Source organism: Notothenia rossii (genome assembly GCF_949606895.1).
Source record: "Notothenia rossii genome assembly, chromosome: 12".
NCBI classification, from domain to species: domain Eukaryota; kingdom Metazoa; phylum Chordata; class Actinopteri; order Perciformes; family Nototheniidae; genus Notothenia; species Notothenia rossii.
Genome location: NC_136911.1, coordinates 3,315,909 through 3,343,835, shown reverse-complemented (window position 1 = coordinate 3,343,835; position 27,927 = coordinate 3,315,909). Strand labels below are relative to the sequence as shown.

The 27,927-nt window shown below is 42.0% G+C and overlaps 1 protein-coding gene across 2 annotated transcripts; it reads right to left on the bottom strand.

The window, feature by feature from the left end:
- Positions 1 to 38: 38 nt before the first annotated feature.
- Positions 39 to 25,877, bottom strand: LOC307025977 (5-oxoprolinase-like). 2 transcript variants are annotated; one of them, XM_079661014.1, is made up of 27 exons: positions 25,642 to 25,877; positions 24,344 to 24,550; positions 23,317 to 23,508; positions 22,478 to 22,592; positions 21,560 to 21,683; positions 20,588 to 20,783; positions 19,459 to 19,624; positions 19,086 to 19,224; positions 18,407 to 18,474; positions 17,803 to 17,978; positions 17,593 to 17,709; positions 17,136 to 17,248; positions 16,305 to 16,475; positions 14,054 to 14,191; positions 13,743 to 13,881; positions 13,476 to 13,588; positions 12,428 to 12,579; positions 11,728 to 11,990; positions 10,623 to 10,797; positions 10,130 to 10,314; positions 8,345 to 8,491; positions 7,113 to 7,247; positions 5,894 to 6,043; positions 3,238 to 3,395; positions 2,601 to 2,761; positions 1,743 to 1,840; positions 39 to 688 (listed from the first exon to the last, which is right to left on the bottom strand). In XM_079661014.1, the coding sequence occupies exons 2-27, from the start codon at positions 24,512 to 24,514 to the stop codon at positions 536 to 538; spliced, it is 3,915 nt and encodes a 1,304-aa protein (XP_079517140.1). In that variant the 5' UTR covers positions 24,515 to 24,550; positions 25,642 to 25,877; the 3' UTR covers positions 39 to 535. The 2 variants fall into 2 exon arrangements, with proteins under 2 accessions (XP_079517140.1, XP_079517139.1); XM_079661013.1 differs by having other exon boundaries at positions 25,655 to 25,877.
- Positions 25,878 to 27,927: the final 2,050 nt, after the last annotated feature.

Genomic DNA, 27,927 nt, shown 5'->3' with positions numbered 1-27,927 from the left:
GTAGGGTTTTCTCTAAAAGGAATACAAAGAGGACAATCTAGTTAGTAGAAATGGGGTTTATTTGACACTACATTAGGACTTTGTTGTTCCAGTTCAACACAGATTAGCAGCTGCTTCATATGATTTACTTCAATTAACTTCAGTTCATTTCAGAATTAAAACACACTATGCTTTCCCTTACCTGGCGAATGTACACTGGGATGTGTAAATTAAACACATCCCTATTGTCTGTTGAATACAGTATGTTGTACATGTTCTATAAACAATTAAATGTATATTTCTATAAACAGATTCTACAAAACAGTATTATTGAAAAGAGTTTTGTGCCTGAGGTTATTTTATGCTACCAAAATAAATCTGTTGTTTGACATATTCCCCCTTTTTAACGTTAGTGTGTTCTCTGTCTCACAGTTTATTGCTTTGATCGTTTTAAAGAATCCTTCACTGACAAAAAGCCCCCCTCTGTTTCTGTGATTTCCCACCTCCTCCTCCTCTTCCTCTCTCTGTTAACCCTTCCTCTATTTCTGACTCCTCTTCATACTCCCTCTTGGGCCATCCGGTACTCGAAGACGCTGCCTCTCTCGGGGAAAGAGTCGTCGAGGCGCCGGCGCTTCGTTTGGGGTTTTCCGTTCGTGTCCCCCTCTCTTCCATACCCTCCTCCTCCGGGGGTGTAGAGGCAGAACATGTCCTGTAGGGGGAGACAAAGAGAAGGTTAATCTGACTGCTTATAGTTAAAATCAAATCAAATAAGAAGAAACTTTACTGATCCCACTTTGGGAAATGTTTGAGTTGCAGCAGCATAAAAGACATGGCATTGTACAACACACACACACACACACACACACACACACACACACACACACACACACACACACACACACACACACACACACACACACACACACACACACACACACACACACACACACACACACACACACACACACACACACACACACACACACACACACACACACACACACACACACACACACACACACACACACACACACACACACACACACACACACACACACACACACACACACACAATGCCAAAGGCAAGTATCAGCGGGAGCAGCAGCGCATTTACAACTTGGAGATATAACCACTATTTTCAATTTGTGGGGATAAAGGACGCAACAAATATTACGGTGAAATGTAAAGTGTGTGCAGGACAGGAAGCATTGTCCACTTGATTGTTGAGGCTACAAGAAAGATGCCTGTCAAAATGTCTAAACATATCTTTTGTGTTTTATTGTTCCATTGCATTTCATAATGATAATTGCTACAATGATGGGGAGTTGTCTTTTCTCTTACTGTGCCACAGAACAACACAAAAACTTGCATTTGTATTGTTATTATTTTTAAAGTAAAGTAAAGTAACTTGTTACAAGTTACTTTTATAATTTAGTAACTAATAAAGTAACTAGTTACTTTTTTGAGAGCAGTAACTATAACTATTACTAGTTACTTTTTAAAAGTAACTTGCCCAACACTGATCGACGTATTGGGCACCCCTGGTCTAGATATATATCCTTTATTCAACCAGGTAAAAAGTCTCATTGAGATTAAAGTCTGTTGACCTGGTCAAGAAGGGCAGCAAGAACAACAGATAAAACACAGACAATACAGGCAGAGGAACTCAGCTGTAAAACACAAATGAAATGGCACATTAACCAATCTATATGCGATAAAAGAAACTATTGGAAATCATAAAAACCGGTCAGTCTTAGTCTCACCCCGGGCTGCAGGCTGACGCTGGTCTTGCCTCCCAGGTTGAGGACTCGTCCGTCAGCTCTGTGCAGGAGGTTCAACCCGGAGGAACCGTCCTCACCCCCTGAGCCGCAGAGAGAGAGTGTTAGAGAGAGACAGAGCAAAGGACCTTTCAATGCTAATTAAAAATGGTCATATGCAAATATTATAATGACTATTATTATAATTATCTTAGTATCAGTTGACGTAAAAATAGGATGAGAAATGAAACTGTCTTGTTATCTGAATATGGACTTGTAGGAATTTATTTTTTATAAATGGGTGTATGTATGTATGTATGTATATGTGTACATATGTATGTGTATGTATATATAGAATTGAGTTTATCTGTGTGAGTATTTAATTATCTTTTATTTACTTTATTCTGCAACAGGATGACTAGCGGGAGGGCTACCTCTGTACAGACTACTTTCTGCCCTCCCACTTCTACACATTGTGTTTGTTTTTTAGATGTATAAACTGTCTAATTGTTGAAATAGTAGAATAAATAATAATTTAAAAAAAAGATACAAGTCTATATACATGTAAATAGAATAGGATATGTACAAGTACAGAATATTAAATACAATAATGTCAATTAAGACAACAAATTAAATACGGTTTATTGCGGTGTGTAAAATGTCTGCTGGTTCAGGTTGAAGGGGTCAGAGGTTGTTACAGGATGTATATTTTGTTGTGTAATTTTTATTATAATTTTTGTATCTTTAATATTTGTTTACGCATTCGTCTGAGGTAACATTAAGCTGTCTTTGGCTCTTTCCTGCTGTAACAATGTAAATGTCCCCTCTATGGGACGAATAAAGGTATTCTGATTCTGAGGTTACCCTGCAGGCCGTACGGTCGGGTGGACCTCCTCTCCGTCAGCACCGACAGCACCACCTGGTTCCTGAACAGAAGTTTCCTCACCACCCCGTCTCCCCCGCAGTATTTCCCTGCTCCTCCTGAGCCGGGCCGCAGAGAAAAGTGCTCTAAGATGACGGGATATCTGAAGAGCAGCAACACGTCGGTCAATATTCATACAAAGTGTTAGGAAAATACTGAATGTACTCTTCCAATGTACACATGATAACAAAGGTATCCCAACTGTAGCTGTGAACATGACAGGATGTGTGATTACCTAGAAGAGCATCAGGACTGTTTGAGGCATATGATAGCTATGTGATTAACATGATGATTCAGCCTCTATGGAGAGAGACATATGACAAGCATGATCATTTCTGACGTGGAGCTAATCTGAAGTAAACATTGAATACTGCTTTCTATTCCTCCATCTTGTGACTGGGTAACTCCCTCTCTTTGATATCAGCATGTGAAGGACACTGTTCAGGAACTAGCTGATGCTCTGTATGTGATGACTACTTCCATTCTGGAGAGGATCACAGATACATGGATCCTGAGATTCAAGCTCAAGCCGGAGACCAGGGAGATTTTTCTAACAAAATACTTGAGCTCATGTCTGACCTCTTCTCCAGGATCTCGGGGTCGGTGATGCGGGTGTTGGTCATGTGACTGTGAACACCGCTCCGCCCCCTCCAGCCTGGCCCCGCCCCCGCTCCCCCGGCAACCGTCTCATAGTAACCAACGCTCTCACTGCCGAAGGAAATGTTGTTCATGCAGCCCTGAGGGGAGGAGGAGGGAAAAGAAAAGTATGGGAAGTTCAAAAAAGTTTTAAAGGTCCACTATTATACGGTTTCTCTCAATATATCACAGGTCTCAGATATATACAGAGCCTGTCTCTGATTGGTTGAAACACCAAACAGATCATTGCAGCATTACCCATAATCCCCTCTGTTTCAGCCCTGTTTCCAAAGTGCTGATTCTCTGTCTGTTACTCTAGATGAAAATAAGGAGCCCCTCCCCACGCCCCTCTGAGAGATATTTGGTTACAAAGAACTCAATGGTGCTCTAGGAGGAGATTCAGGTGATAAGGGGGGGGTTACCTTGGTTGCTGATTGGCTAATGGTTACACAAGACAACACATCGTTATGACATCATAAAGTGGCCAAAATCTGATCAGCTCATTTTCAGTCAGGTTTTTATAGAAATGGATCAAAAAGAGAGAGAATCTTTGTTCCTGAAACTTTCAGAGTCTCTTTCCACAGAGGGGACACATGGTGATGTAGAAGAGACATGAAGAAGAGGGGACACATGTTGATGTAGAAGAGACATGAAGAAGAGGGGACACATGTTGATGTAGAAGAGACATGAAGAAGAGGGGACACATGTTGATGTAGAAGAGACATGAAGAAGAGGGGACACATGTTGATGAAGAAGAGACATGAAGAAGAGAGGACACATGTTGATGTAGAAGAGACATGAAGAAGAGGGGACACATGTTGATGTAGAAGAGACATGAAGAAGAGGGGACACATGTTGATGTAGAAGAGACATGAAGAAGAGGGGACACATGGTGATGTATAAGAGACATGAAGAAGAGGGGACACATGTTGATGTAGAAGAGACATGGAGAAGAGGGGACACATGTTGATGTAGAAGAGACATGGAGAAGAGGGGACACATGTTGATGTAGAAGAGACACTAAGAAGAGGGGACACATGTTGATGTAGAAGAGACATGAAGAAGAGGGGACACATGTTGATGTAGAAGAGACATGAGGAAGAGGGGACACATGTTGATGTAGAAGAGACATGGAGAAGAGGGGACACATGTTGATGTAGAAGAGACATGAGGAAGAGGGGACACATGTTGATGTAGAAGAGACATGGAGAAGAGGGGACACATGTTGATGTAGAAGAGACATGAAGAAGAGGGGACACATGTTGATGTATAAGAGACATGAAGAAGAGGGGACACATGTTGATGTAGAAGAGACATGAAGAAGAGGGGACACATGGTGATGTATAAGAGACATGAAGAAGAGGGGACACATGTTGATGTAGAAGAGACATGAAGAAGAGGGGACACATGTTGATGTAGAAGAGACATGGAGAAGAGGGGACACATGTTGATGTATAAGAGACATGAAGAAGAGGGGACACATGTTGATGTAGAAGAGACATGAAGAAGAGGGGACACATGTTGATATAGAAGAGACATGGAGAAGAGGGGACACATGTTGATGTAGAAGAGACATGAAGGAGAGGGGACACATGTTGATGTAGAAGAGACATGAAGAAGAGGGGACACATGTTGATGTAGAAGAGACATGGAGAAGAGGGGACACATGCTGATGTAGAAGAGACATGAAGAAGAGGGGACACATGTTGATGTAGAAGAGACATGAAGAAGAAGGGACACATGTTGATGTAGAAGAGACATGAAGAAGAGGGGACACATGTTGATGTAGAAGAGACATGAAGAAGAGGGGACACATGGTGATGTAGAAGAGACATGAAGAAGAGGGGACACATGTTGATGTAGAAGAGACATGAAGAAGAAGGGACACATGTTGATGTAGAAGAGACATGAAGAAGAGGGGACACATGGTGATGTAGAAGAGACATGAAGAAGAGGGGATACATGTTGATGTAGGAGAGACATGAAGAAGAGGGGACACATGTTGATGTAGAAGAGACATGAAGAAGAGGGGACACATGTTGATGTAGAAGAGACATGGAGAAGAGGGGACACATGTTGATGTAGAAGAGACATGAAGAAGAGGGGACACATGTTGATGTAGAAGAGACATGGAGAAGAGGGGACACATGTTGATGTAGAAGAGACATGAAGAAGAGGGGACACATGTTGATGTAGAAGAGACATGAAGAAGAGGGGACACATGTTGATGTAGAAGAGACATGAAGAAGAGGGGACACATGTTGATGTAGAAGAGACATGAAGAAGAGGGGACACATGGTGATGTAGAAGAGACATGAAGAAGAGGGGACACATGTTGATGTAGAAGAGACATGAAGAAGAGGGGACACATGTTGATGTAGAAGAGACATGAAGAAGAGGGGACACATGGTGATGTAGAAGAGACATGAAGAAGAGGGGACACATGTTGATGTAGAAGAGACATGAAGAAGAGGGGACACATGTTGATGTAGAAGAGACATGAAGAAGAGGGTACACATGTTGATGAAGAAGAGACATGAAGAAGTGGATTTTGCAGAATAGAAAAGACTTTTAAATGCACTAATGCAGTTTCTCTCACCTGTGAAGCGGCGCACACCTCAAACGCCCTGAAGATGACGTCCACCACTCTCTGGGATGTGAGCACGTTTCCTCCGACCACTGCTGCATTCTGGGAAGGCTGGAGGATCGAGCCGGGGGGAATGACCACTTTGATCGGAGCTAGACAGCCCTGAACATGTAAAGAAACCCCAATTCAACAACAGAAACTATATGGAAGTTATTGTACTTTTTTTAAACATTTGGGTTTATTGTTTGATGGGCAAAAATAATTACTGATCGACTCCAAGTTGAGCAAACATTCCGATTTCAGTTTTTTTTCTTTTTTATACTAATTATAAACAAGAGTCCGATGCAAAAAGTGACAATTTCGGTGGAATGTTTTTGTTCTCTTTACCCACTGATGGCTGTATATTGAGATGCAATGGATTTTATAAGTGGAGGTAAAAGACAGTTCCCTATTTCTGTTGAACAAGGGGCCAGGGCATTACATATTGAACCTTTCAACACGAGGCAATTCAAAGTGCTTTACAAAAATGAAAGTCATTAAGAGCACTAAGAGACATAATTATAAAATGGCATTTAAAAGCAAAGATGATTAAACATGAATAACAAAAGGTACATGGATCAAAGTTACAGTTCAGTTTAAGATGTGAATAGTTCAATTAAAAGCAGCGACAAAAAGAAAAGTCTTCAGCCTGGATTTAAAAGTAGTCAGAGTTGCAGCGGACCTGCCGGTTTCTGGGAGTGTGTTCCAGATATTTGGAGCATAATAACTGAACGATGCTTCTCCATGTTTAGTTCTGACTCTGGGGACAGAAAGCTGACCCGTCCCTGAAGACCTGAGAGATTTCTTTTAATATATATAATATTTTTCACTGATTCCCGTTTTATTAAAACACATTAGATTCAGCTGATTAAGCCAACAGAACATTTGGTCCTCAGTGACCAGATAACAATCAAACCGTTTTCACACATGCTCTGTATCCCTGAAACCATTGTATCCAGAGGAGGTTTATGTGAGAACACTAATGTCCTAACTACTCAGTCTGTGTGATGTCCAATCGATCCAACGTGTGAAAAACAGAAACAAAAAAGCCTTCCAAAACCTCAAAGTATTTAAAAGAAAGGTCACGTGATTAGCAAGGCCCATGCCATACGTCCTTTAATACTACAGGGATGTTCTGCATGGTTCATAATTCAGAAGTAGGTTAGAAATGTATTTTGGGCCTAAACCGTACCTGATTGAGGGGGATGTCCTGGCCCACCATGCAGCGCAGGCAGTAGATGAGGGCGGAGAGGGTGATGGCGCGGGGGGCGTTGCAGTTCCCCCAAACCTCGGTCCCCGTCCCCGTGAAGTCAAACACCGCACTGCCCTGTGGGGGGGGGGGGATGATCAGCTCAGTGTCAGAGATGGCAAAAGTACACACATCCTTTACTCAAGTAGAAGTACAGATACTCGTGTTTAAAAATACTCTGGTGAAAGTAGAAGTACTGACTAAACTTCTTTACTCAAGTCAAAGTAAAGAACTTTGAAATGTACTTCAGTAAAAAGTACCCATAACTAGCAGCTGTTTTAAAGAGTACCTGACCTCCTTTTATATTAATAGAACAATAATGTCATTGTTAGCTAATGAATGTTTCCATGGTGACCAACGGCAACATGACAACGTTTCCATTGGTCCCTCTTCTTTAGAGAAGACCAGGAAATGATGGATACACGGATCGTGTTCAAATCAATAGGCACGCAATGACTCTAAATAATAATGATCACGCCACCAAACACACATTCAGACTAAAGGAACCAGCCTGTTTGGAAAATGAGAGAAGTAGAAAGTACAGGTATTTGTGTTCAACATGTAAGAAGTAGAAAGTACAGGTATTTGTGTTCAACATGTAAGAAGTAGAAAGTACAGGTATTTGTGTTCAACATGTAAGAAGTAGAAAGTACAGGTATTTGTGTTCAACATGTAAGAAGTAGAAAGTACAGGTATTTGAGTTCAACATGTAATAAGTAGAAAGTACAGGTATTTGTGTTCAAAATGTAAGAAGTAGAAAGTACAGGTATTTGTGTTCAACATGTAAGAAGTAGAAAGTACAGGTATTTGGGTTCAACATGTAAGAAGTAGAAAGTACAGGTATTTGGGTTCAACATGTAAGAAGTAGAAAGTACAGGTATTTGAGTTCAACATGTAAGAAGTAGAAAGTACAGGTATTTGTGTTCAACATGTAAGAAGTAGAAAGTACAGGTATTTGTGTTCAGCATGTAAGAAGTAGAAAGTACAGGTATTTGTGTTCAACATGTAAGAAGTAGAAAGTAAAAAGTCATCAGAAAAATAAGTAGTGGAGTAAAGTACTGATACCAGAAACATGTACTTAAATACAGTAACGAAGTATTTGTACTCCACTACTTCCCACCTCTGCTCATTGTGCAAGTGTTTCAGATGATCATGAGACGATGCTCTCTGCTCACCTCTGTCTCATTTATCTGAACTCTCAGTCTGATCGCTGTCCCGTCGTCCATGAAATCCTCCGCCTCCACATCTAAGGAGCCCGTTTCTTGCCGGCGGCGCCGAGCAAAGTCTCTGAGCATGTCCCTCACCGCCAGCTCTGCATTACTCTGAAACATCAACAGGAAGCATGTAGAGGTACAACACCAGCAGTACACACTACTACTATTGTTCACTAAAGAGTGGTGCAGGCAGGGAGGAGGTATTTTTGAAGGCTGACCTGGAAGTTAGCATCGCAAAGGCTCTCTCCACAAAGAGCAATGGGGTCTTTCCATATCCATAAACACCACTTGATTATTGAAGTAAAAAGCTAACGTCAGGCTATCAGCGTGGACCACTGCTAAGCTTAAGATAAGACTTTACTCATCCCGAAGGAAATTGTTGAGCCAGAGTTACAAAAATACAATAATCACAGCAGCATAATAGTAACACTAACAGTAACACTAACAGTGCAGCAAAAAGATTCAATTCAATATCTACAGGAAACATGGACGGTCACATCATTAGTGTAAATATTACCAGTATTCAGTAGTGCAAAAAAACGTAGTGGCAGATGCATAATTGCACGTTATCATAGCACATTATTAATAATAATAATATTGCACATGTTATATAGCGGATAAATGTTGGGCGTGATGACGGTTAGTCGTCACATTTGTTAGTAACAGCTGTTTTTAATCCACCAGTGTGGTATTTACTGACGTATTCTATGTCGTAGAAGAAAACTATTGGAGAGGGGACAGGGATTGGTGAAATGCTGACTCATATCTGGGTTTTAGGACTCCTTCCTGCACCACTGAAATCACTCTTTCTACTGTGCACAGCAGAGTGGAGCAGTGGATTTTCGTAGGCCGATTGTAAATTAGCATCCCAGAGAGTCCCTCAACGAAAAGCGATGGGATTTCTCCATTCGATTTTGGATTATAGCAGAAAAATAATCTTGTTTATGATACTCACACGCTTGGCTCAGCAGGATAATCTCCACATATTAACACCATTTAAAAGATTCTTTAAAGGGGACCTATCATGCAAAATGCACTTTTGTACGTCTTGTCTACATGAACATGTGTCCCCGGTGTTCCAGGGAACTCACCAAGTGTCAGAAAACACAACCCTCTCTTTTCCTCCATACCCAAATCTCTTAAAAAGGGGCTGCAACGGATCTGATACAGACTGATCCAGATTTGAACACTTCTATGACATCACAGAAGTGGCGCTACGGCGATTGGGCCAACTCCACCAATCAGGAGGAGACAGCCACGGACATTGCCGTTGGAAAGCGCTGGAGATGCTGTAGTACATATGCCAGGCCTGTAGATGGTGCTGTTCTCACAGAATCAGCCCATGATGCAAAGACAGTGTTCAATTGAGAGAAATGAGGAATGGCTGAAATGCATGATCTGTTTGGTATTTTGAAAAATAAAAAGTATAAATATATCATAGGTATGGTCCTACACTATATTATTCAAATAGCATGATAGGTCCACTTTAAGTAAAAAGCTGACTATAAAGGAACTGCAGCAGCTAAAGGCGGCTAATGATGGGTGTGATGACTTTTTATTCGTCTCATTTGGGCCCTTGTTAAATCTCTTGCTTGTGTTAACCACAAACCTTATTTAAGGCTATCCAAAACACGTTAAGCACAAAAAGTTGACTTGGTGACAGTGGTAAAATGCTGACTCATTTCCAGGTTTGAGGACTCATTCCTGCACCGCTCTCTAACAGTGCTTTGTTTCCTTCACAGTTACCTGGATGTATCCCATGTAGGCCTGAACCACCGCTAACCCGTAGCTGTCAATCAACTCCCCCACCAGCTGGCTGCCTCTCCGATTGGCTGCCACCTGAGCCCGCAGGTCTGACAGGTTGTCATGGAGATTACGAGTCCCAGAGGATTCTGGGTACTGGGCCGGAGCCATCAGAGCTTCAGTTACAGCTGATAGAGACAGAGGGGAAAGAGACGGACAGAAAACAACGTTACTGGATGTTTTATTAAAGAAACAAATGTAAATGTTAAAGAACATAACTTAAAAGGATTTATGTGGATATCTAAGCTCCCCAAACCGGACCATTCTGGTAGTTTCTTATGTTTTAAATATAGTGTCCCTTGTCAACAGCAGTACACCTCTTAGCCTCCTGCTGTGACTCCTGTCTTTTTGGGGTCAAACACTGACTGTGGAAACCCGGTACAGTAACAAGACCCAGCTCTGACCTCTCTCTGTTCCCCTCCTCCTCCTCTCTTACCCTCTTCCTGGAAGACCCCACCAGTGACCAGTTTGAAGGAGATGAAGACGGCCCCCTCCTGCTGAAGGGAGGTGGAGTGGGGGGGCATGGAGCCTGGAGTGATGCCTCCGATGTCAGCGTGGTGCCCCCTGCTGGCCACGAAGAACACAGGACTGCTCACCCCCTTCCTGAACACCTGGAGCAGGAGAGAAGGGGTATTTAGAATCAGAATCAGAAACAGGTTTATCCCCAGCTAGGTTGACACGTACGAGGAATTTGACTCAGTGTCATGGTGCATACCTAAAAAGAAGATCCAAAGATATCGAAGTGACCGTTCATTTATATATTGATTGTTGTGCTTTCATTTAGGTCTTAATGTGTGCACATGTACAAATGTGTCTATGACTGTGTATATCTATACATATTTGCACACATATTTTTATATACATTTGTTTTTATATTCGGGATTGTAGGAAACGGTATTTCGATCTCTCTGTCTGTACACACAAACTGAAAGATTGACAATAAAGTTGACTTTGATTTGAAAGTAAAACAAAAAATAAAAACACAGATAGAGAACTATTTTAAGGTAACTATAATAACATTAAAAAAAAATATTAAAAAAATAGTCAAATATAGCAGTATTTATTTACATAGAAATAGAATGGAATAAAGTATGGAATAAAATGTGGCAGTGATAAAAAATGAAAACATATATTGTACATTATTAATGTAATAAGTGAGAAGAAGATGTAACTGGAAAATTCAGAGAAATGTTGACTGTGTGACGGAAACTGTGTGACTGTGTCCCAATGCCAACATTACCCCCGCTGAGTAAGTATTTATAGCATTAGTTGTATTGTTAAGGTACAACAAAGAATATCCATACATTTTAGCTCACTTTTAGCTGACTATTTTAACTGTTTATCTATTACATTTTTGGATTCTTGTAGCACATTTTTGTGTGTTTCGTGTCAACGCTGCCGGACGAGTAGCATGACAAAAATGTGCGGCCGTAGAAGGAGAATAAGATGAGATAATTATGTTGAATACTAGACTGTGTGTGGCTTCACCAGTCACACATAATTATGAGGAGATAAATCCGACACACAGCTGGAGGACTTACTGGTGTGATGACTGTGAGGTCGGGGAGGTGGCTCCCCCCCGCACACGGGTGGTTACTCAGGATCACATCGCCTTCTTTCAAAGTGTTCCCCAGAGACCTGATCTGGAACTGGACGGTCTCCTGCATGGCCCCCAGGTGCACGGGGATGTGGGGCGCGTTGGACACCAAACCTCCGTCAGGTCCGAACACGGCACAGGAGAAGTCCAGACGCTCCTTGATGTTGGTGGAGATGGAGGTTCTTTGGAGAACCCTACCCATCTGTTCTGTAGAGGAACAGAGGAGGAACACAAGCTGGGTCTGAGTGTCTGGACTTCAACACCACACACTCTCACACACTCACTCAGGACCAGACACGCTTTACGCTGCTATGGACAAACTTGCACTAATGTACATTCTCAAAGTTATTGAAGTGACTGTTATTTTTTATATATTGATTGTTGTGCTTTTATTTATGTCTTAATGTATACATGTGTCTGTTGATTGTGTATATATAGGATAAACATATTTTATACATATTTGTATTTTTGTATTCGGGATTGTGGGAAACGGTATTTCGATCTCTCTGTCTGTACACACAAACTGAAAGATTGACAATAAAGTTGACTTTGAGCTGATAAGAAAATGATACTCAACATGTTATAGTGACCCCCCCCTCCTCCACTTGACCCCCCCTCCTCTCCTCTCCTCTCCTGTGTTTTACCTGCGATGCTCATGAAGCGGTGAGAGAAGATGGAGAGCTGCACGGTGTTGAGCTCCGTGCCCAGAGCGCAGTGAGGGTCCGAGCCCACCGTCATGCACACATCGCCCCCTGCTGTCAGACGGGCCTCACAGCACGGCTCCACCAGGATGGTGCTGAAGGACGAAAGAGCAGAACACATATAAATAACACAGGCAAAGATGCATACAGGCATTCATGTATTTTAAAGAAACCACTGTTAGCTTAAAAGTAAAAATCAGGCTCAAGTGGAAGTATCTCAGTATGTGGAAAAATATCACGTCTCACTTAAAGGTGGGGTAGGTACGTTTCAGAAACCGGCTCGAGATACACTTGTTGTTATATTCAATGGAATGCTCTTAACATCCCGATAGCAATGAATATCTGAAGTGCTTTGACAAAAAATCCATAAAAAAATGTCATCTGTGGAAGCCGTAATACTGTAGATTGCCGCCCTGTCGGTCAGCCTTCCATCTCGTGCACGCACAAATGTATCTTGTGCCCTCATTGGGCGTGCCGTCACTGGGCGTGCATTGCAGCAGTACTTCAATGACTCGCCAGCAACAGGCGGCCACTTTCACCATGGCAGAGTTAGGTTCAACATCGTCTACTGGTCGCAAAAGAAAAAATGTAACAGAGCAAATTAAGAACAAAAAGAAAGTGGAAACTAGGAGAAGTCAAACCAGAGTCAATATCGGAGTGGCTTTGGCTGTGTAGTATTGCTAACCTAGATGTGTTTAGCTTTGCCTGATATGTAACGTTACTGCAGCCTGCTCTCGCGGAGGAGGTGCTCTGTAAGGAAGTCTGAAGGAAGGGGCGGATTCTTTTTGGCTGTGTACTTTCAAATTTTAGTGCACTCGAGCCGGTTTCTGAAACTTACCTACCCCACCAATGTTTATCTATTCAAATGTTCCAGTCTGTTGACTACTTCCATTCTTTCAAGGATAACAAATACATGTATCCTGATTATTGAAGCTCAAGCCGGAACACAGTCAAACCTTTTTATTATTTTGACAGCTGTTATAACACCTGCCTGTTTTTGTCGATGATGATGGCCGGCCCCTTGATGCTGTGACCGGACGGCAGCTCCTCCCACAGATACACACCTGTGTCCAGGTACCCTTCCTCAAAGTAACACTTGGTCATCTACTTGGAAGAACAGAGAGTGAAACTAAAAATAATACATTTAAAAAGGTAGGATTTAAAACCGATATGAACTTGCTTTCTTTTGTCACTTTTTGATGTCAGGACGTTTTTCTGTGTGTATTTGAGTTGTATGTATTTATAAGAGTGTGTGTACCGTGACTGGTTTGGCCTCTCCGCGCCCCGTCTCGGTTTTATACACAGATTTGATCCCAGATTTCCCACAACCCCTCACTCTGATGTCATCCACCATGATGGGTCTGTCTGGGATGGTGAATCCGAACTCCTTCAGATAACTAAAGAAGAGAAAAGGCAGCGGGAGGAATGTAGAGGAACATTAGCCTTTAGTAGAGTAAGCAACGTCAGCTGCAGAGTTTACTAAGCTTATCTCCTATGGAAAAATGACTGTAACTCGACTCGAAATGTGTAAGAGGCAATGGGTAAACCTGTAGAAGAGACAAATCTGACCGCTTGGTGAAGGCGCTGCGGAAGTCTCCGGCTGCACAGGACTGAGCGTTAGCGGGGTGAGCGTCAGCGGTGACCATGAGAGCGCAGTCTGTGCCTTTATAACGCAGGTGGAGGAAGACCTCCAGCGATATCTGACTGCTGGAGACGACAAGAAACAGAAGGAGAGGACGTATTCAGAGCCTGCACTGAATTTAAAGTACTAATACAACACTGTCCTGCATCCTAAACCTTTCTTACTTAAAGGTTGGTAGTAAAAGTATCGACTGTGCTTCTGAAGATTATTATGATGATATAAATCTGGCACAATATATATACCTCAACATTTAAAATTGAGACCATTCTGTCTGTGTACTTATACTTAGATTTATTCCACAAATGCAATACACACACACCTCCATCTTGGTTTCATTACTTGTTTAGTGAGAATAACACTCGACTAACACAGGGGTTCCCAAAGTGGGGTCGAGACCCCGAGTGGGGGTCGCGAGATGATTACAAAATTAAAATGGATTTATTTATTTTTTTTGATTTTTCTCACTAGCTCCCCCCCTTTACATAAATTGTGATCAAAACGTTTGAGACCCACTGAGATAACTTAGACTAAAGTGAACTATCTAAACCCTCAGAGTCCTTTACCTCACTGAGCCTCTCAGTCTGACAGGACAGAACTCTCCCTCCACATTATTGTAGAAACAGCTTCTTATATCCGTTAGCGCAGCAGAAGCTAACAACAATCCCCGCCGGTACCGCGGTATCCCCTCTCTCTATCTCTCTCACTTTGGCTGCGGGCGCCTGCTAAGCCAACATCCCCCACTTTCATCACTTACAGCGCCCATCGTACGGGGCAAATGGAAAATGTAACCGGGGTGAAAAGGGTGTTATCTTTACTTAATTATGAATGTTGTTACATCAAGGCTGAAAATTCGTTTTTTTTGTATTGTGGAAGTGCAGATCCCCTGTCCTCCACCAGGGGGTGCTGCAGCACCCTCAGCACCCCTACTTCCCACGGCCCTGACAGGATGTGTATTTTGAGCGTGGTCTTTAAATTTGAGAGCATACTTTATTGATTTCACGTTCAGAATATGTATTTCTTTCCCTCAAACCCTGTCCTCACACTCAAATAGTGCCTGCTTGCGCTTAGATTTGCTCTGCTTCTGCTCAAACTGTACGCGTGCACTCAGATACATTGCTGCGCTTACAGGTTTCCTGTGTTCCAGTTTAAAACCTTCTCCTTGCACTCAGGCTGTTTCTGTGCGCTCGTGAAATGTCTGCTCTCAGATTTCTTCTGTGCGCGCTTGGATCTTTTGTGCAACAACCCTGTCAAAATCCCTCCGTGGGGATTCCCCACAGTATTGAGTATGTAGTCGCTTTAGATAAAAGCGTCTAACAAGTAACATGTGATGTAATGCGCTATAAATGCGGTTGCTAGGTCCACATTGGGTATACAGCGTACGCCGGCTGGTGTTAAAATCACCCAATAACCCAGCAATGTTAATGATAATATCTTCTCTGTTATTTTCAGGCATTCAAAGGGAACAGAGGGGCACTGAGGGCGTCCTATCAAGTCAGCCTCCACAAAAAAAAAGTTAATCAGTTGCCAAGTGTTGGAGTTTCTTTGTCTCTCAGAGTGTTTTAAAACAGCTCTGTTCATTTAAAAGTGTTTAAAAAATGTGTGTACATAGTTTTTGATCTAGTGACAAACTTAATGTTGCACTTCTGATCATTTAAATGTGGTTTCACCTGTGATGTACTGAATACACTTGACTGCACTTCAGTTAGTGTTTTGTCCCTTTCTGTTTCCAACATGTTTGTTCTTTGTTCATTTAAAATAGTTTAAAATGGTGTGTACATAGTTTTTGAGCTAGCGACAAACTTAATATTGCACTTTTGATAATTGTATAATTTTGATTTGTACTGTATATACTTGACTGCACTTCCCATGTTTCGTCTTTCTGCTTTGATCCTTATTTTTTCTGGTCATGCTCAAAGGGAAGGTTGTTATGGTGAGAAACCTAATTGCTGCGATGCACTTTTAGAATTAAATAAATATTTTCATTTACATTTTAAATTCATGGTGTGTTGCATTCTTTGTTTATAACTGTAGATATTATGGAAAATCATGACATTTTTTGAGCTTGGCTCGCCTTAGGACAATAACATTTCTGTTTTGGGTCTCATGCTGAAAAAGTTTGGGAACCCCTGCTGTAGAGGGTCTAGTTTAACCTGATCACCCTGCAGTGTGTGTGCTGACCTGCTGAATCCTCGTGCACACAGCGTCTCTTGGCAGCGCTCTGAGAGCTGCTCCACCCTCCGGTTCAGATCTCTGAAGGCCTGCTTCTCGTACTGCAGGGAACACGGCTCCTGCTCCTCCTCCACCACGTCAGCCAGAGCCAGGCCGTAGGCCGACAGCACGCCGCTGTATCTGTGACACACACACACACACACACACACACACACACACACACACACACACACACACACACACACACACACACACACACACACACACACACACACACACACACACACACACACACACACACACACACACACACACACACACACACACACACACACACACACACACACACACACACACACACACACACACACACACACATCAAGTCTGAAATGTGAGTTGCATCACAGCAGCTCCATGTGTAGCATCAACATAGTTTGACTTTATTGATCTGCCATTAGATGGTAGCAGTTCATATTCTCTGTTCAGAACATGCTTTGGGTCCCAGAGGATGTTACTGGACAGCCTCACTAGGATTGACCAACAATCTTTGAGCAGATTTTTAACAGGTGGAGGAGTTTTGATTTTAAAGTGTTATTGATTGATTCTATTACAGGCTCAAGTAGATCCACACCCACCCACCCACCCCCCCCACACACACACACACACACACACACACACACACACACACACACACACACACACACACACACACACACACACACACACACACACACACACACACACACACACACACACACACACACACACACACACACACACACACACACACACACACACACACACACACACACACACACACACACACACACTCTCCCTTACTTGTGTATGAAGACCGTCTTCATCCCCAGGGCGCGGGCGATGGCACAGGCATGTTGCCCACCTGCCCCCCCGAAACATGCCAACACATGCTGAGAGGTGTCATGGCCCTTAGCCTGGGAGGTATGGGCGTAAGGAAAGAGAAAAGAATGCAGAGAAATCATAATTAAAATCATTTACACTACAGGTATTTGTGTTGTACCAGTATTGATTGATTTTATTTGAGGGATTATAAAGAAAAAAATATATATACAAAAGGTTGAAATGTTAAAGTGAAAACATAACAAAGCACGAGATATGCAAAATGAAACGAAACAAAGATGAGCCTGAAATCTATTTAAATTCCTCCACAATCAAAATACAAAAAATAAATGAAATCTAAAACCACTGATATGGTGACAGCCCTATTTGACACATTTACCAACCAAACAATTATCTGGAGTTAAAAACCAAAGCATACCTGTGTCAGCGCTCTGATTGGCCGGCACATGGCCTCATTAGCAACACGGATGAATCCCATCGCAACCTCCTCCACACTCATCTCTGACCCGCTGCCGTTGGCTCCATTTGTAGTAACCTGCGAATAAAAACACAAAAAAAACACATTACAGCCTCATCAGTAACACCCCCTTATAGACTTATTTAGAACGATATCAGTAGTTTTTAGTGCCTGTGATTGCTTAGAGGACAGGAAGAGGTTGATCTCCTTGCTCAGACGATGGAAATGCTTCATGGTTTCCTCTGAAGACAACGCCTCATTCTCCCCCGGCCCGAAGATCTTTGGGAAGAAGGACGGGAGCAGTCGACCCAGAGCTAAATTAGCATCGGTCACAGTCAGAGGGCCGTCTACGAGAACCACAGGGAAGCAAGGTTAGCTGAATGAGGTTCAAAGCGGGTATTTCAGTCTTGTATTTTAACAAAAGTTATGTAAGTCTGTGAGAAATGTTATGCTCTGCCCTACAGGGAACATTACATTTGAAGTTGTGTTTATTTTTGTTGGCACACAGCACATTTCCAACTGAGCACTAGGAGCTCCAGCTTCAGTTATATCATCTGAAGCTTGGACCTGTGCCAATGTCCAGGCTTCCTATAGCTATACCAGATTATAAATCCACAGAAGGGGGGAGGGAGGAGGACATGAGGAGACAGAAGTAGAAGCTCTGTGTGGATTTATGTCAAACAGATGGATTTAATGGCGAAAGGTGGGAGAATCGACCCTGACATGTATAGTTTGTAAAACAGATTAAAAGGGAGGGAGCAAAACAATGAGTTACCTTTTCTGTAGCAGGCGGGTCCTGGGTGAGCTCCTGCAGACTCTGGTCCAACCACAAACATCCCTGATCTGAGAGGAAGGAGAGAAAACAGAAAGGAGAGAGGCCATGAAACCCAAAGGAGCAGATATTGTACAAATCTGGATCCAACTGGATGCAGAGAGGAAGAAAGAGTATCGTGAATAACATGGCCTTATTTGCGTAAACAAATTGCAAGAGTACTCAGAATCTCAAATCTTAAGTACTTTGGACAAAAGGGCCGACAGTCTTTCATGCCTGTGCCACTTTGTTTTGGTAAGAACTGAGGTAAGTTTATCCTAGCACTTTATACAATCAGATTTGAAGTCGACCCCCAGGTTTAAGCACAGCGGGGTCTAATCCCCAAACACCGTTACATGCATCTGTGTATTCCCGGCAATACATATATATCGTTACATCAACACTGTCTCTCCTGATTGGAATGAAGCTTAGCGCAAGTTCAACCAGGAAGACCATCTTTAGTCATTCATTCACATATTCCCAGCTTACTACTCTCTCTCCTCTCAATCAGTGATCGACAGCTAGACCTATCACTTCGCCTCTATTCCCACAAGCCTATCATAGTGCATTGCTAAACCTTTAAATCTGCTCTCCCCCCTCCTCACAGTTGTCATGTTCCTGTTGTTCAGAGCTAGTGACCGACCTGAAGAAGAGGCGGGACCCTCCTCCTGCAGCTACAGTGTTGATGTCCAGCTGCGGGGCCTGCAGGGTGACCCCGGCAGTCGTTGCCTCGAACACGTGTTCATACTGACCCGCGTAGCGACTCACATCAGTGGATGTTCCTGGAGAGTGCAATAAGATGGAAGAAATCAGGAAGACAAGTAGCATGGAAAGCTAACACTTAGCATCTCTCCCGTTTATTCCCATTTTCTTGAATCTGTAAATAATCTATGCACAGGATAAAAAAACATGTCAGGTCTCAGGTGTGTTTGCCTGCAATAAATGTACACTAACAATATTCCTCCGCTTCTATGCAGCTCCACTGTTCTTAATTATGCAGCATTGCCCCTACTCACCTCCCATGTCAAAGCCAATCACAGGTTTCTTCTCCATCTGGTTGTATGAAGTGATGGCGTATCCCACCACCCCCCCCGCGGGGCCGGAGAGGACGGCCCGCGACCCGCAGAACTGATCCATGGGAGTCAGCCCGCCGTCCGACTGCATGAACAGGACGTCCACATCCTGAGGACAGAAAGTATGGATTCTCTGTCTGTTACTTCAGATGAAAATAAGGAGTCCCTCCCCACGCCCCTCTGAGAGACATTTGGTTACAAAGAACCCCAATGGTGCTCTAGGAGGAGATTCAGGTGATAAGGGGGGGGGGGGGGTTACCTTGGTTGCTGATTGGCTAATGGTTACACAAGACAAAACATCGTTATGACATCATAAAGTGGCCAAAATCTGATCAGCTCATTTTTCTTTTTATATATATATATATAAATGGATCAGGACAAAAAGAGAGAGAATCTTTTTTCCTGAAACTTTCAGAGTCTCTTTCCACAGAAGGGACACATGTTGATGTAGAAGAGACATGGAGAAGAGGGGACACATGTTGATGTAGAAGAGACATGAAGAAGAGGGGACACATGTTGATGTAGAAGAGACATGAAGAAGAGGGGACACATGTTGATGTAGAAGAGACATGGAGAAGAGGGGACACATGTTGATGTAGAAGAGACATGGAGAAGAGGGGACACATGTTGATGTAGAAGAGACATGAAGAAGAGGGGACACATGTTGATGTAGAAGAGACATGGAGAAGAGGGGACACATGTTGATGTAGAAGAGACATGGAGAAGAGGGGACACATGGTGATGTAGAAGAGACATGAAGAAGAGGGGACACATGTTGATGTAGAAGAGACATGGAGAAGAGGGGACACGTGTTGATGTAGAAGAGACATGGAGAAGAGGGAACACATGTTGATGTAGAAGAGACATGGAGAAGAGGGAACACATGTTGATGTAGAAGAGACATGGAGAAGAGGGAACACATGTTGATGTAGAAGAGACATGGAGAAGAGGGGACACATGTTGATGTAGAAGAGACATGAAGAAGAGGGGACACATGTTGATGTAGAAGAGACATGGACACGTGGATTTTGCATAATAGGTGACCTTTAAGTGGGTCTAGTGGAAAACACACCTTGAGGCCCCCCTTGAACCCAGAGGTGAAGCCCTTTAAATACTGATGTATTTTGGGAGTGAGGTATGCATCTGCGCAGACGGTGTATCCGCGAGGCACCGCCCGCACCATGGGCATCACCTTGCTGGACAGAGACACCTGAGAGAAGCCCAGACGGAGAGCCAGAGCCCCGACGGCTTTCTCATGATCCGACCATCTGAAGGAGAGAGGCAGGGGAATGAGGCGAGGCAGCAAAGCAAACATAAAAGTCTTATGTAATTAAAACCGCTCCTGTAAAGCCTGCCTTATCTTTTAAAACTGAGATATGTGAAACAAGTTGGGCAAGTGCTTTGTCCACTTAGAAGTGTGAGTGGATTCAAGGAGAACATGGGAATCGATACAGTTATTGATCCCACACTAGCATTATATAACATCATGTCCTTGGTGTGCGAGTTTTGATGTAAATTGTATGAGGTGTGTTGTTCTATAGATCTGTTACATCAGCTTCTTTGAAGTAAATTAAAACATGTTCGATAAAGTGGGATACACTTTAATATAATGCACGTTTTTAATTTCCAGTTACTTGGAGAACTTTTATTTTGAGCTTTGTTTGAGTGAGAGAAGGTCCTGTAGCTTAGGCAATTTAGCAGAAAATGTAAGCTAAGAAATACTAAATGTTTATTATGGAATGTTTAGTTCTGAGAAGGAAAGAAAAGTTGGAAACGGCAGGTTTAGACTTTCAAAAATTGGGAAATATATGCACCTCTTAAAGTTAAACATGAACTTTCCCCCAGTGCAACTCATGGGGACCCATACACTAACAGTGGAAATCAGACACCCGACACCTCTGACATACATACCACTATCCCCACAGAGAGGGTGGGAGCTGTTCACCATTGTACAGTGACAGGGAGAACAGACAAATGACTTCTATAAGAGAAGGAGAGATGGGCGAGGCAATCCTTAAAAGGTAGAAGGACAAGATGTACTGACGTGTAGGAGTGCAGCAGGAGGACAGCGAGGCTGGTGATCCCCCGGGACAAAACCCCCTTCAGGTCCTTCTCCACCAGATCCAGATCCAGCTCCCTCCACACCTCCAGAGAGTCTCCTGTGCTGCCTGAGGGAAAACACACACACACACACACACACACACACACACACACACACACACACACACACACACACACACACACACACACACACACACACACACACACACACACACACACACACACACACACACACACACACACACACACACACACACACACACACACACACACACACACACACACACACACACACACACACACACACACACACACACACACACACACACACACACACACACACACACACACAGCAGGACAATTAAAATGATGCGAACAAACAATGCCATCATGCATGTGACAGAAGATTGATTTAGATGACATTCAACCTATTGTCCTTGCACAAGCACTGAGCCTCTAACCAGAAGTGCAGAGGGATATTTAGTATGATATAAATCTATACATCTGTATAAGGCAGTATACACATTACAAACAGCAGTGTGGAAAAAATAAATACACTATAGATAAGGTATAAATAAGACAGTTTCATAAAGACATAATAAATAATTATTATTATTATAATATTATGGGCCGTTTTTTTAATTCTAGGAATAAATATGAGTATGCCATAGAAAATAGTTGTTTGGAAAGTTTTTGTAAATACACATAAGTTGGTATGTGAAGAAATGACAGTCACTAAGTATCCAGGGGGGTGTGTGTGTGTGTGTGTGTGTGTGTGTGTGTGTGTGTGTGAGCTGACTTTCCTACACTTACAATACATATAATGTATTCCTACCACCACTGAAGTCACGACTGACATAATGTGAAGTGTATTGGTGGTGGAATGGTTTGAGTTTCACACCTGTGACAATACGCTTGGGGTCTTTCCTGGGCAGCTGGCAGCCATCTTGCACGAGAACAACCCGCTCGGCCACTTCTATGACTTCTTCATACAGCACATCAGGAACTGCCACCTCCTAAACAAACACACACACAGGAAAGACCCCAAGCGTTTTGTCACAGGTGTGAAACTCAAACCATTCCACCACCAATACACTTCACATTATGTCAGTCGTGACTTCAGTGGTGGTAGGAATACATTATATGTATTGTAAGTGTAGGAAAGTCTTCTTCGTGTCAGAGCCCTACAGATAAGGATGAGGCCATATTTCAACATGCATAACTGTTCTGCATTAGCTCCATAGATAAGTGACCATTTAAACCACTAATGGTACAACTGGTCAGGGGACAAACTCTAAAAACTGCCCCCCCGTGTTCTGTTACGTAAAATAATGTCTAAACCTTGTATGATGCAGGGACCTGTACCCAGGATATTCACGAACAACACATTCATAACAGTAAAAAACATCATGATGATGATTTAGGAACTGTGGTCGGATACGCTGTCTATTTAGAATACAAGTAATTCACCTGTGGCCTTTTCAGTTAGCATGTTGTAAAATGTCAAGACACTTATCATAGAGATGCAAAATGTCCAAAGAATGACTAAAAGAGTCAAAAAACACGCATAATGATCACAATTATTATGAAAAGAGACAGGGACAAAACAACAGTGCTAAGGCCTTTTAAGTGTCTTTGCTCAGGGACACATCTTCTCATAATACACTCATGACTTTACAATTTAGTTTTAAACCTTTTCATATAAATATTCATGTGTTAAGAACATCTAGCATTACACACCAGGTCGAACAGCTTGGGTCTGGCCTGAGTGCCGATGTGCAGCAGGTCTTTGAAGCCCTGTGTGACCATCAGAGCCGTGCGCTCCCCCTCTCTCTCCAGCAGAGCGTTGGTCGCCACCGTGGTGCCCATCCGGATCCAGCCAATCAGAGAGGTGTCCACCGGCTGCTCGCGGGGGAACATCCGCCCCGTTTCCTGTACAAAAATATATCATGGTTCACGTCGCTTTGGATTTTGTGTAAATACTATACAAGCTACATGAATCTGTGCAGCATTCATTCATCCACCACATGACCACAGTCAGGGTCACATTGTATGCTTTTGGCAACACATACATCTATTGTGCATGGGTGCTTTCAGCTCCTGCTTTACACTCGCAAAGTTACTAACATTGTCCTGTGCGTGAACTCATTTCAACTAATTGATTAGTTTGGCGCCATAATCGCAAATTATTCTGATTATTTGTAAAAGTAATTTTCATGCAATGTCAAAAAACAGAAAATCTGCACACAAATGTAGGATCATGTAAAAGTAGATGTATCTGGGTTTTGCCCTGACTAAACGAAACATTTAAAGATGTCACGTTGTACTTCACACGGGCATTTTTCACTAGTTTCTGACGTGTTATACAGAATTATCTTTTATTATAAAAACAATTGTTAGCTAAAAAATAAATTATCTTTGTTTTGCAATTAAAATATATATTGGTATATTGGTAAAAATGGCTTCCGAAGAGGTGAGCTATGGAACTTGAACCAGACTCATGCCATAGTGTTCAAACTGAGACCATAATTACATTTAGAGGCAAGGCTTTTATTGGCATTTGTGCATAGTATAGGTATGACAATGAAAATCTTAGGTCACATTTAATGAGGATTCCAGAGAATCAAAAGGAACATTTAAGGAGCTACAAGTTAAGACAGCTAAATTGAGCTTTGAGTGTTCGGTAATTCTCCAAAACTCTTTGTATAAATGGAATATTAAATAGTAAATGCTTGTTTATGGTATGAATAATGTCCTGTCTCGTTACCTCCTCCAGGACCCTGCGGATCCCCTCTGTTGGGGCGTCTTTGTAGTTCTGGGGGTCCCGGGACAGCAGCTTCAGGACTCTCTCGCTGCCATCGGGCAGACGGGCAAACACATCGGTGAAGGTGCCCCCCCGGTCGATGGCGAAGTCGAATTTCCCCTGAGTCTCAGCCATGGTGAAGAGAGAAGAAGAGCTGCTGAGAGAGAGAATCTGCAGCCACAGGAGGAGAGTGAGGTGAGCTATATCCTCTGTATCACTGCGCTGATAACACACACATGCTCATTCACTAAATACACACTTATTGCACACTCACAATTCTTATCAACCCCCACCACGCTTATATAACTCGGACCCCCTCTCTCTCTCTGATCTCCAGGTTTGGTTTAACATTTTGCTGACTACAGACATTCCTCACTCATCAAAACGTTTCACACACTCCTGTGCATCTTAACTTCACACTTCACGCTTATCTTACTCTCAACAGATTTGATATTTGACTAAAAGCAGTAAAACCACAGCAAAAAAAAGTATAAATCTTGCATTCACAAACATGTAAAAAAAATGTAAAAATGCAAAAGTTGAAGCATCAAAATATACTTTAAGAAAATATATATTAATAAATATATTAAATACTAATGCATGATATTCATCAATAAAATATTGCAGCTTGTCTCAGTAGAGCTGCATTTATTAATGTATACTACTAGGGAATTACATTATACAAATAAACTATATTAAATTGGTTGATAGCATTTTGTACTAATATGAAGGAGGTAGAAGTAGCCTTTAAAGTAGTAGAATACAGAACTACTGAAGTAAAGTACACATGCAGTACTTGAGTACATGTACTAGTATGTCTTGTACTTTTAGCTCGTTTTTGACGATTATAAGTTTTCTGCATGACCTTTAACAAACCATGTCTGATTTGTGAGTTTAACCATGCTATTACATATATATATAGTGCATTTTCTTTTACAAATGCAGATTATGTAATTTTAAAGGAGTATTCAGTCACAGCCAAACAGAGAGGATCCCTGCAGGAATATCAATGAAACTGGGCCCCATAAAGTGAGATAAAACAGCCATAAACTCGCTACTGATTCATCAGCTGTTTGGTTTGGACTGTTATCGTTAGAGAGATATTAGAGACAGTAATACAGGATAATGCAATATAAATGAGTTTTGAAGGCTGTCTGCAGCTGACCATGCTGTGTCTGCAGACCCTTCAGTCTTTGTGCAGTAGGATTGCTTGCAGGACTCAGAATAGACGCTAAATGTGTGCACAAAGTGTCGGTGTTTACCGTGTTCACTCACCGGTCCGCCGCTGCTGCTCTGTCCGGTGATAATCTGTGATAATCCGGTAACTATCAGATGTTCCTCCCCTCTGCACTGACGGTGTTTGAAGGACAGGAAACACAAGGTTGCTGCTGCTGCTGACTGAGGGTTAAACCCCACCCCTCTGAGAGGCCCCGGTGACAGTGACGAGGACCCATTGACCTGTTTTTATGCTGTCCTAAAAATATGAAGCTAAACTCTAAATTAAAATGTTTCATCATACTCCATGTTATTCTGAATCCATCACATCTGACACCACGCATGCACCTTGTCCACGTGACCACAAAGAGACACTGACACCTGCTGGTGCTTCACTGGAAGTACAGATGAGATGTGACTGACTGATAATGAATAAAGTGGTCTTCTCCAATTAAACAATACATTACAAAATCCAAGATATAAAACATGTTAAAACACAAAATAATACCATCATTTAAGACTGACTGCACCACTTTAGTCACCTGAACATCAAGAAGAGTAGTAATGTTTTACAGCCTCAGTCAATCAATCAATAGACCCTTAGCCTTGAGCTTTAGAGATGACATTGATCATGTGGTTTCTTGGAAATGAGGATTCAGTTTACAATAAATGATATCAAAAACTTGATGAAACCCACCTCAGATGGCTTCATGATCAAAGGTGTTTTATTTCCTTTTTATAGAATTAAGACACATCGTTTCCTTCAATCAGACAATGATGGTGACACATTGCAGGTACAATTAAGTTGCCTACCAAAGTAAGACTATGAAGACATTCAAGGTTATATTCTCACATTGATATTTAATTTAAAAGGGAAACATTTGCTCTTTCTATCACAATGGGATCTAAGTAAGCAACATATTGCTAATAGAAAAGTGTGCTTTGGTCGACAGCTATATTTTTAGAAGCTTATTTGGTCAAATCTACAATTTGACAAGACAATGCCATCTCTATTAACTTTTAAAAGTGGCAATTGTGTGATTGAATTTTGAATAAACTTTTTGTGTAATTTTGTTGGTGATTTATTCAAAATTCAAGGCACACTTAACCAGCATGGCTACCACCGCATTCTGCAGCGCCATGCCATCTGGTCTGCGTTTACTGGGACCATCATTTGTTTTTCAACAAGACAATGACCCCAGACACACCTCCAGGCTATGTGAGGGCTATTTGACTAAGAAGGAAAGTGATGGAGTGCTGCGTCAGATGACCTGTCCTCCACAATCACCCAACCTCAACCCAATTGAGATGGTCTGGGATCAGTTGGACCACAGAGTAAAGGAAAAGCAGCCAACAAGTGCTCAGCTCCTCTGGGAAGTCCTTCAAGACTGTTGGAAAACCATTCCAGTTGACGACCTCATGAAGTTGACTGAGAAAAGCCGAGAGTGTGCAAAGCTGTCATCAAGGCAACAGGGGGCTACTCTGAAAAAAAGTCTAAAATCTAAATCATATTCTGGATTGTATATACAGTGGAGGAAATAAGTATTTGATCCCTTGCCAATTTTGTAAGTTTACCCAACTTGCAAGGGGATGAAATACTTATTTCACACGGTTAAATGTAAATCAATTTTTATCTTAGATATAATGTACATTTCTGGATTTACTCTCACTGTTAAAATATTATTATTAAGCCTGCTTTCAGTATAAGGCTCTCTAACCAGAGGTTATTTGCTTTATTAGCTAACATTATCTGCTGGTTATAGGCTACTTGATTATCTGCTCTATAACATTATAGAAAATGGGGGGAAATCTTCAACATTAATATTGTAGAAGCTGGAAATGTTTGGCATTTGTAGCTATACAACACCTTTCTGTTAACCATTCAGAATCATTTGTACAGTAGTGTTAAGAATTACTGCTGGATTGGCTATGTGTTGCTGTTTCCTTTTCACTTTGCAAGTCTTGAAGCAACAATAGTGCTTGCCAGGTGAAACCTCAATTTGATTTATAGTAGTCATGGCTGATCCAAATATAAATGAACAAGGAGTCTTTACATTTAGGAAACATGTAGGGCATATGTAAGTGTTTATAGTTTAATGTCTATGTTTTTATAGAGACACATAATTACAAAACCTGAGAAATCCTGATCTTATATTCTAAGTAGGTGTGGTTGGTCCACTAGATCAGTAATCAATTCATTTAAAATGTCATGGAGGTTGTGGTGCCCTTATATAATGTAGCAGTGAAGAGTTTTCAGGTTAACAATTTAAATTACATTTTAACTCAATCTAAAAACGTCTCTCACTTTCAGAGTCTGAACCTGTTTGTAACGG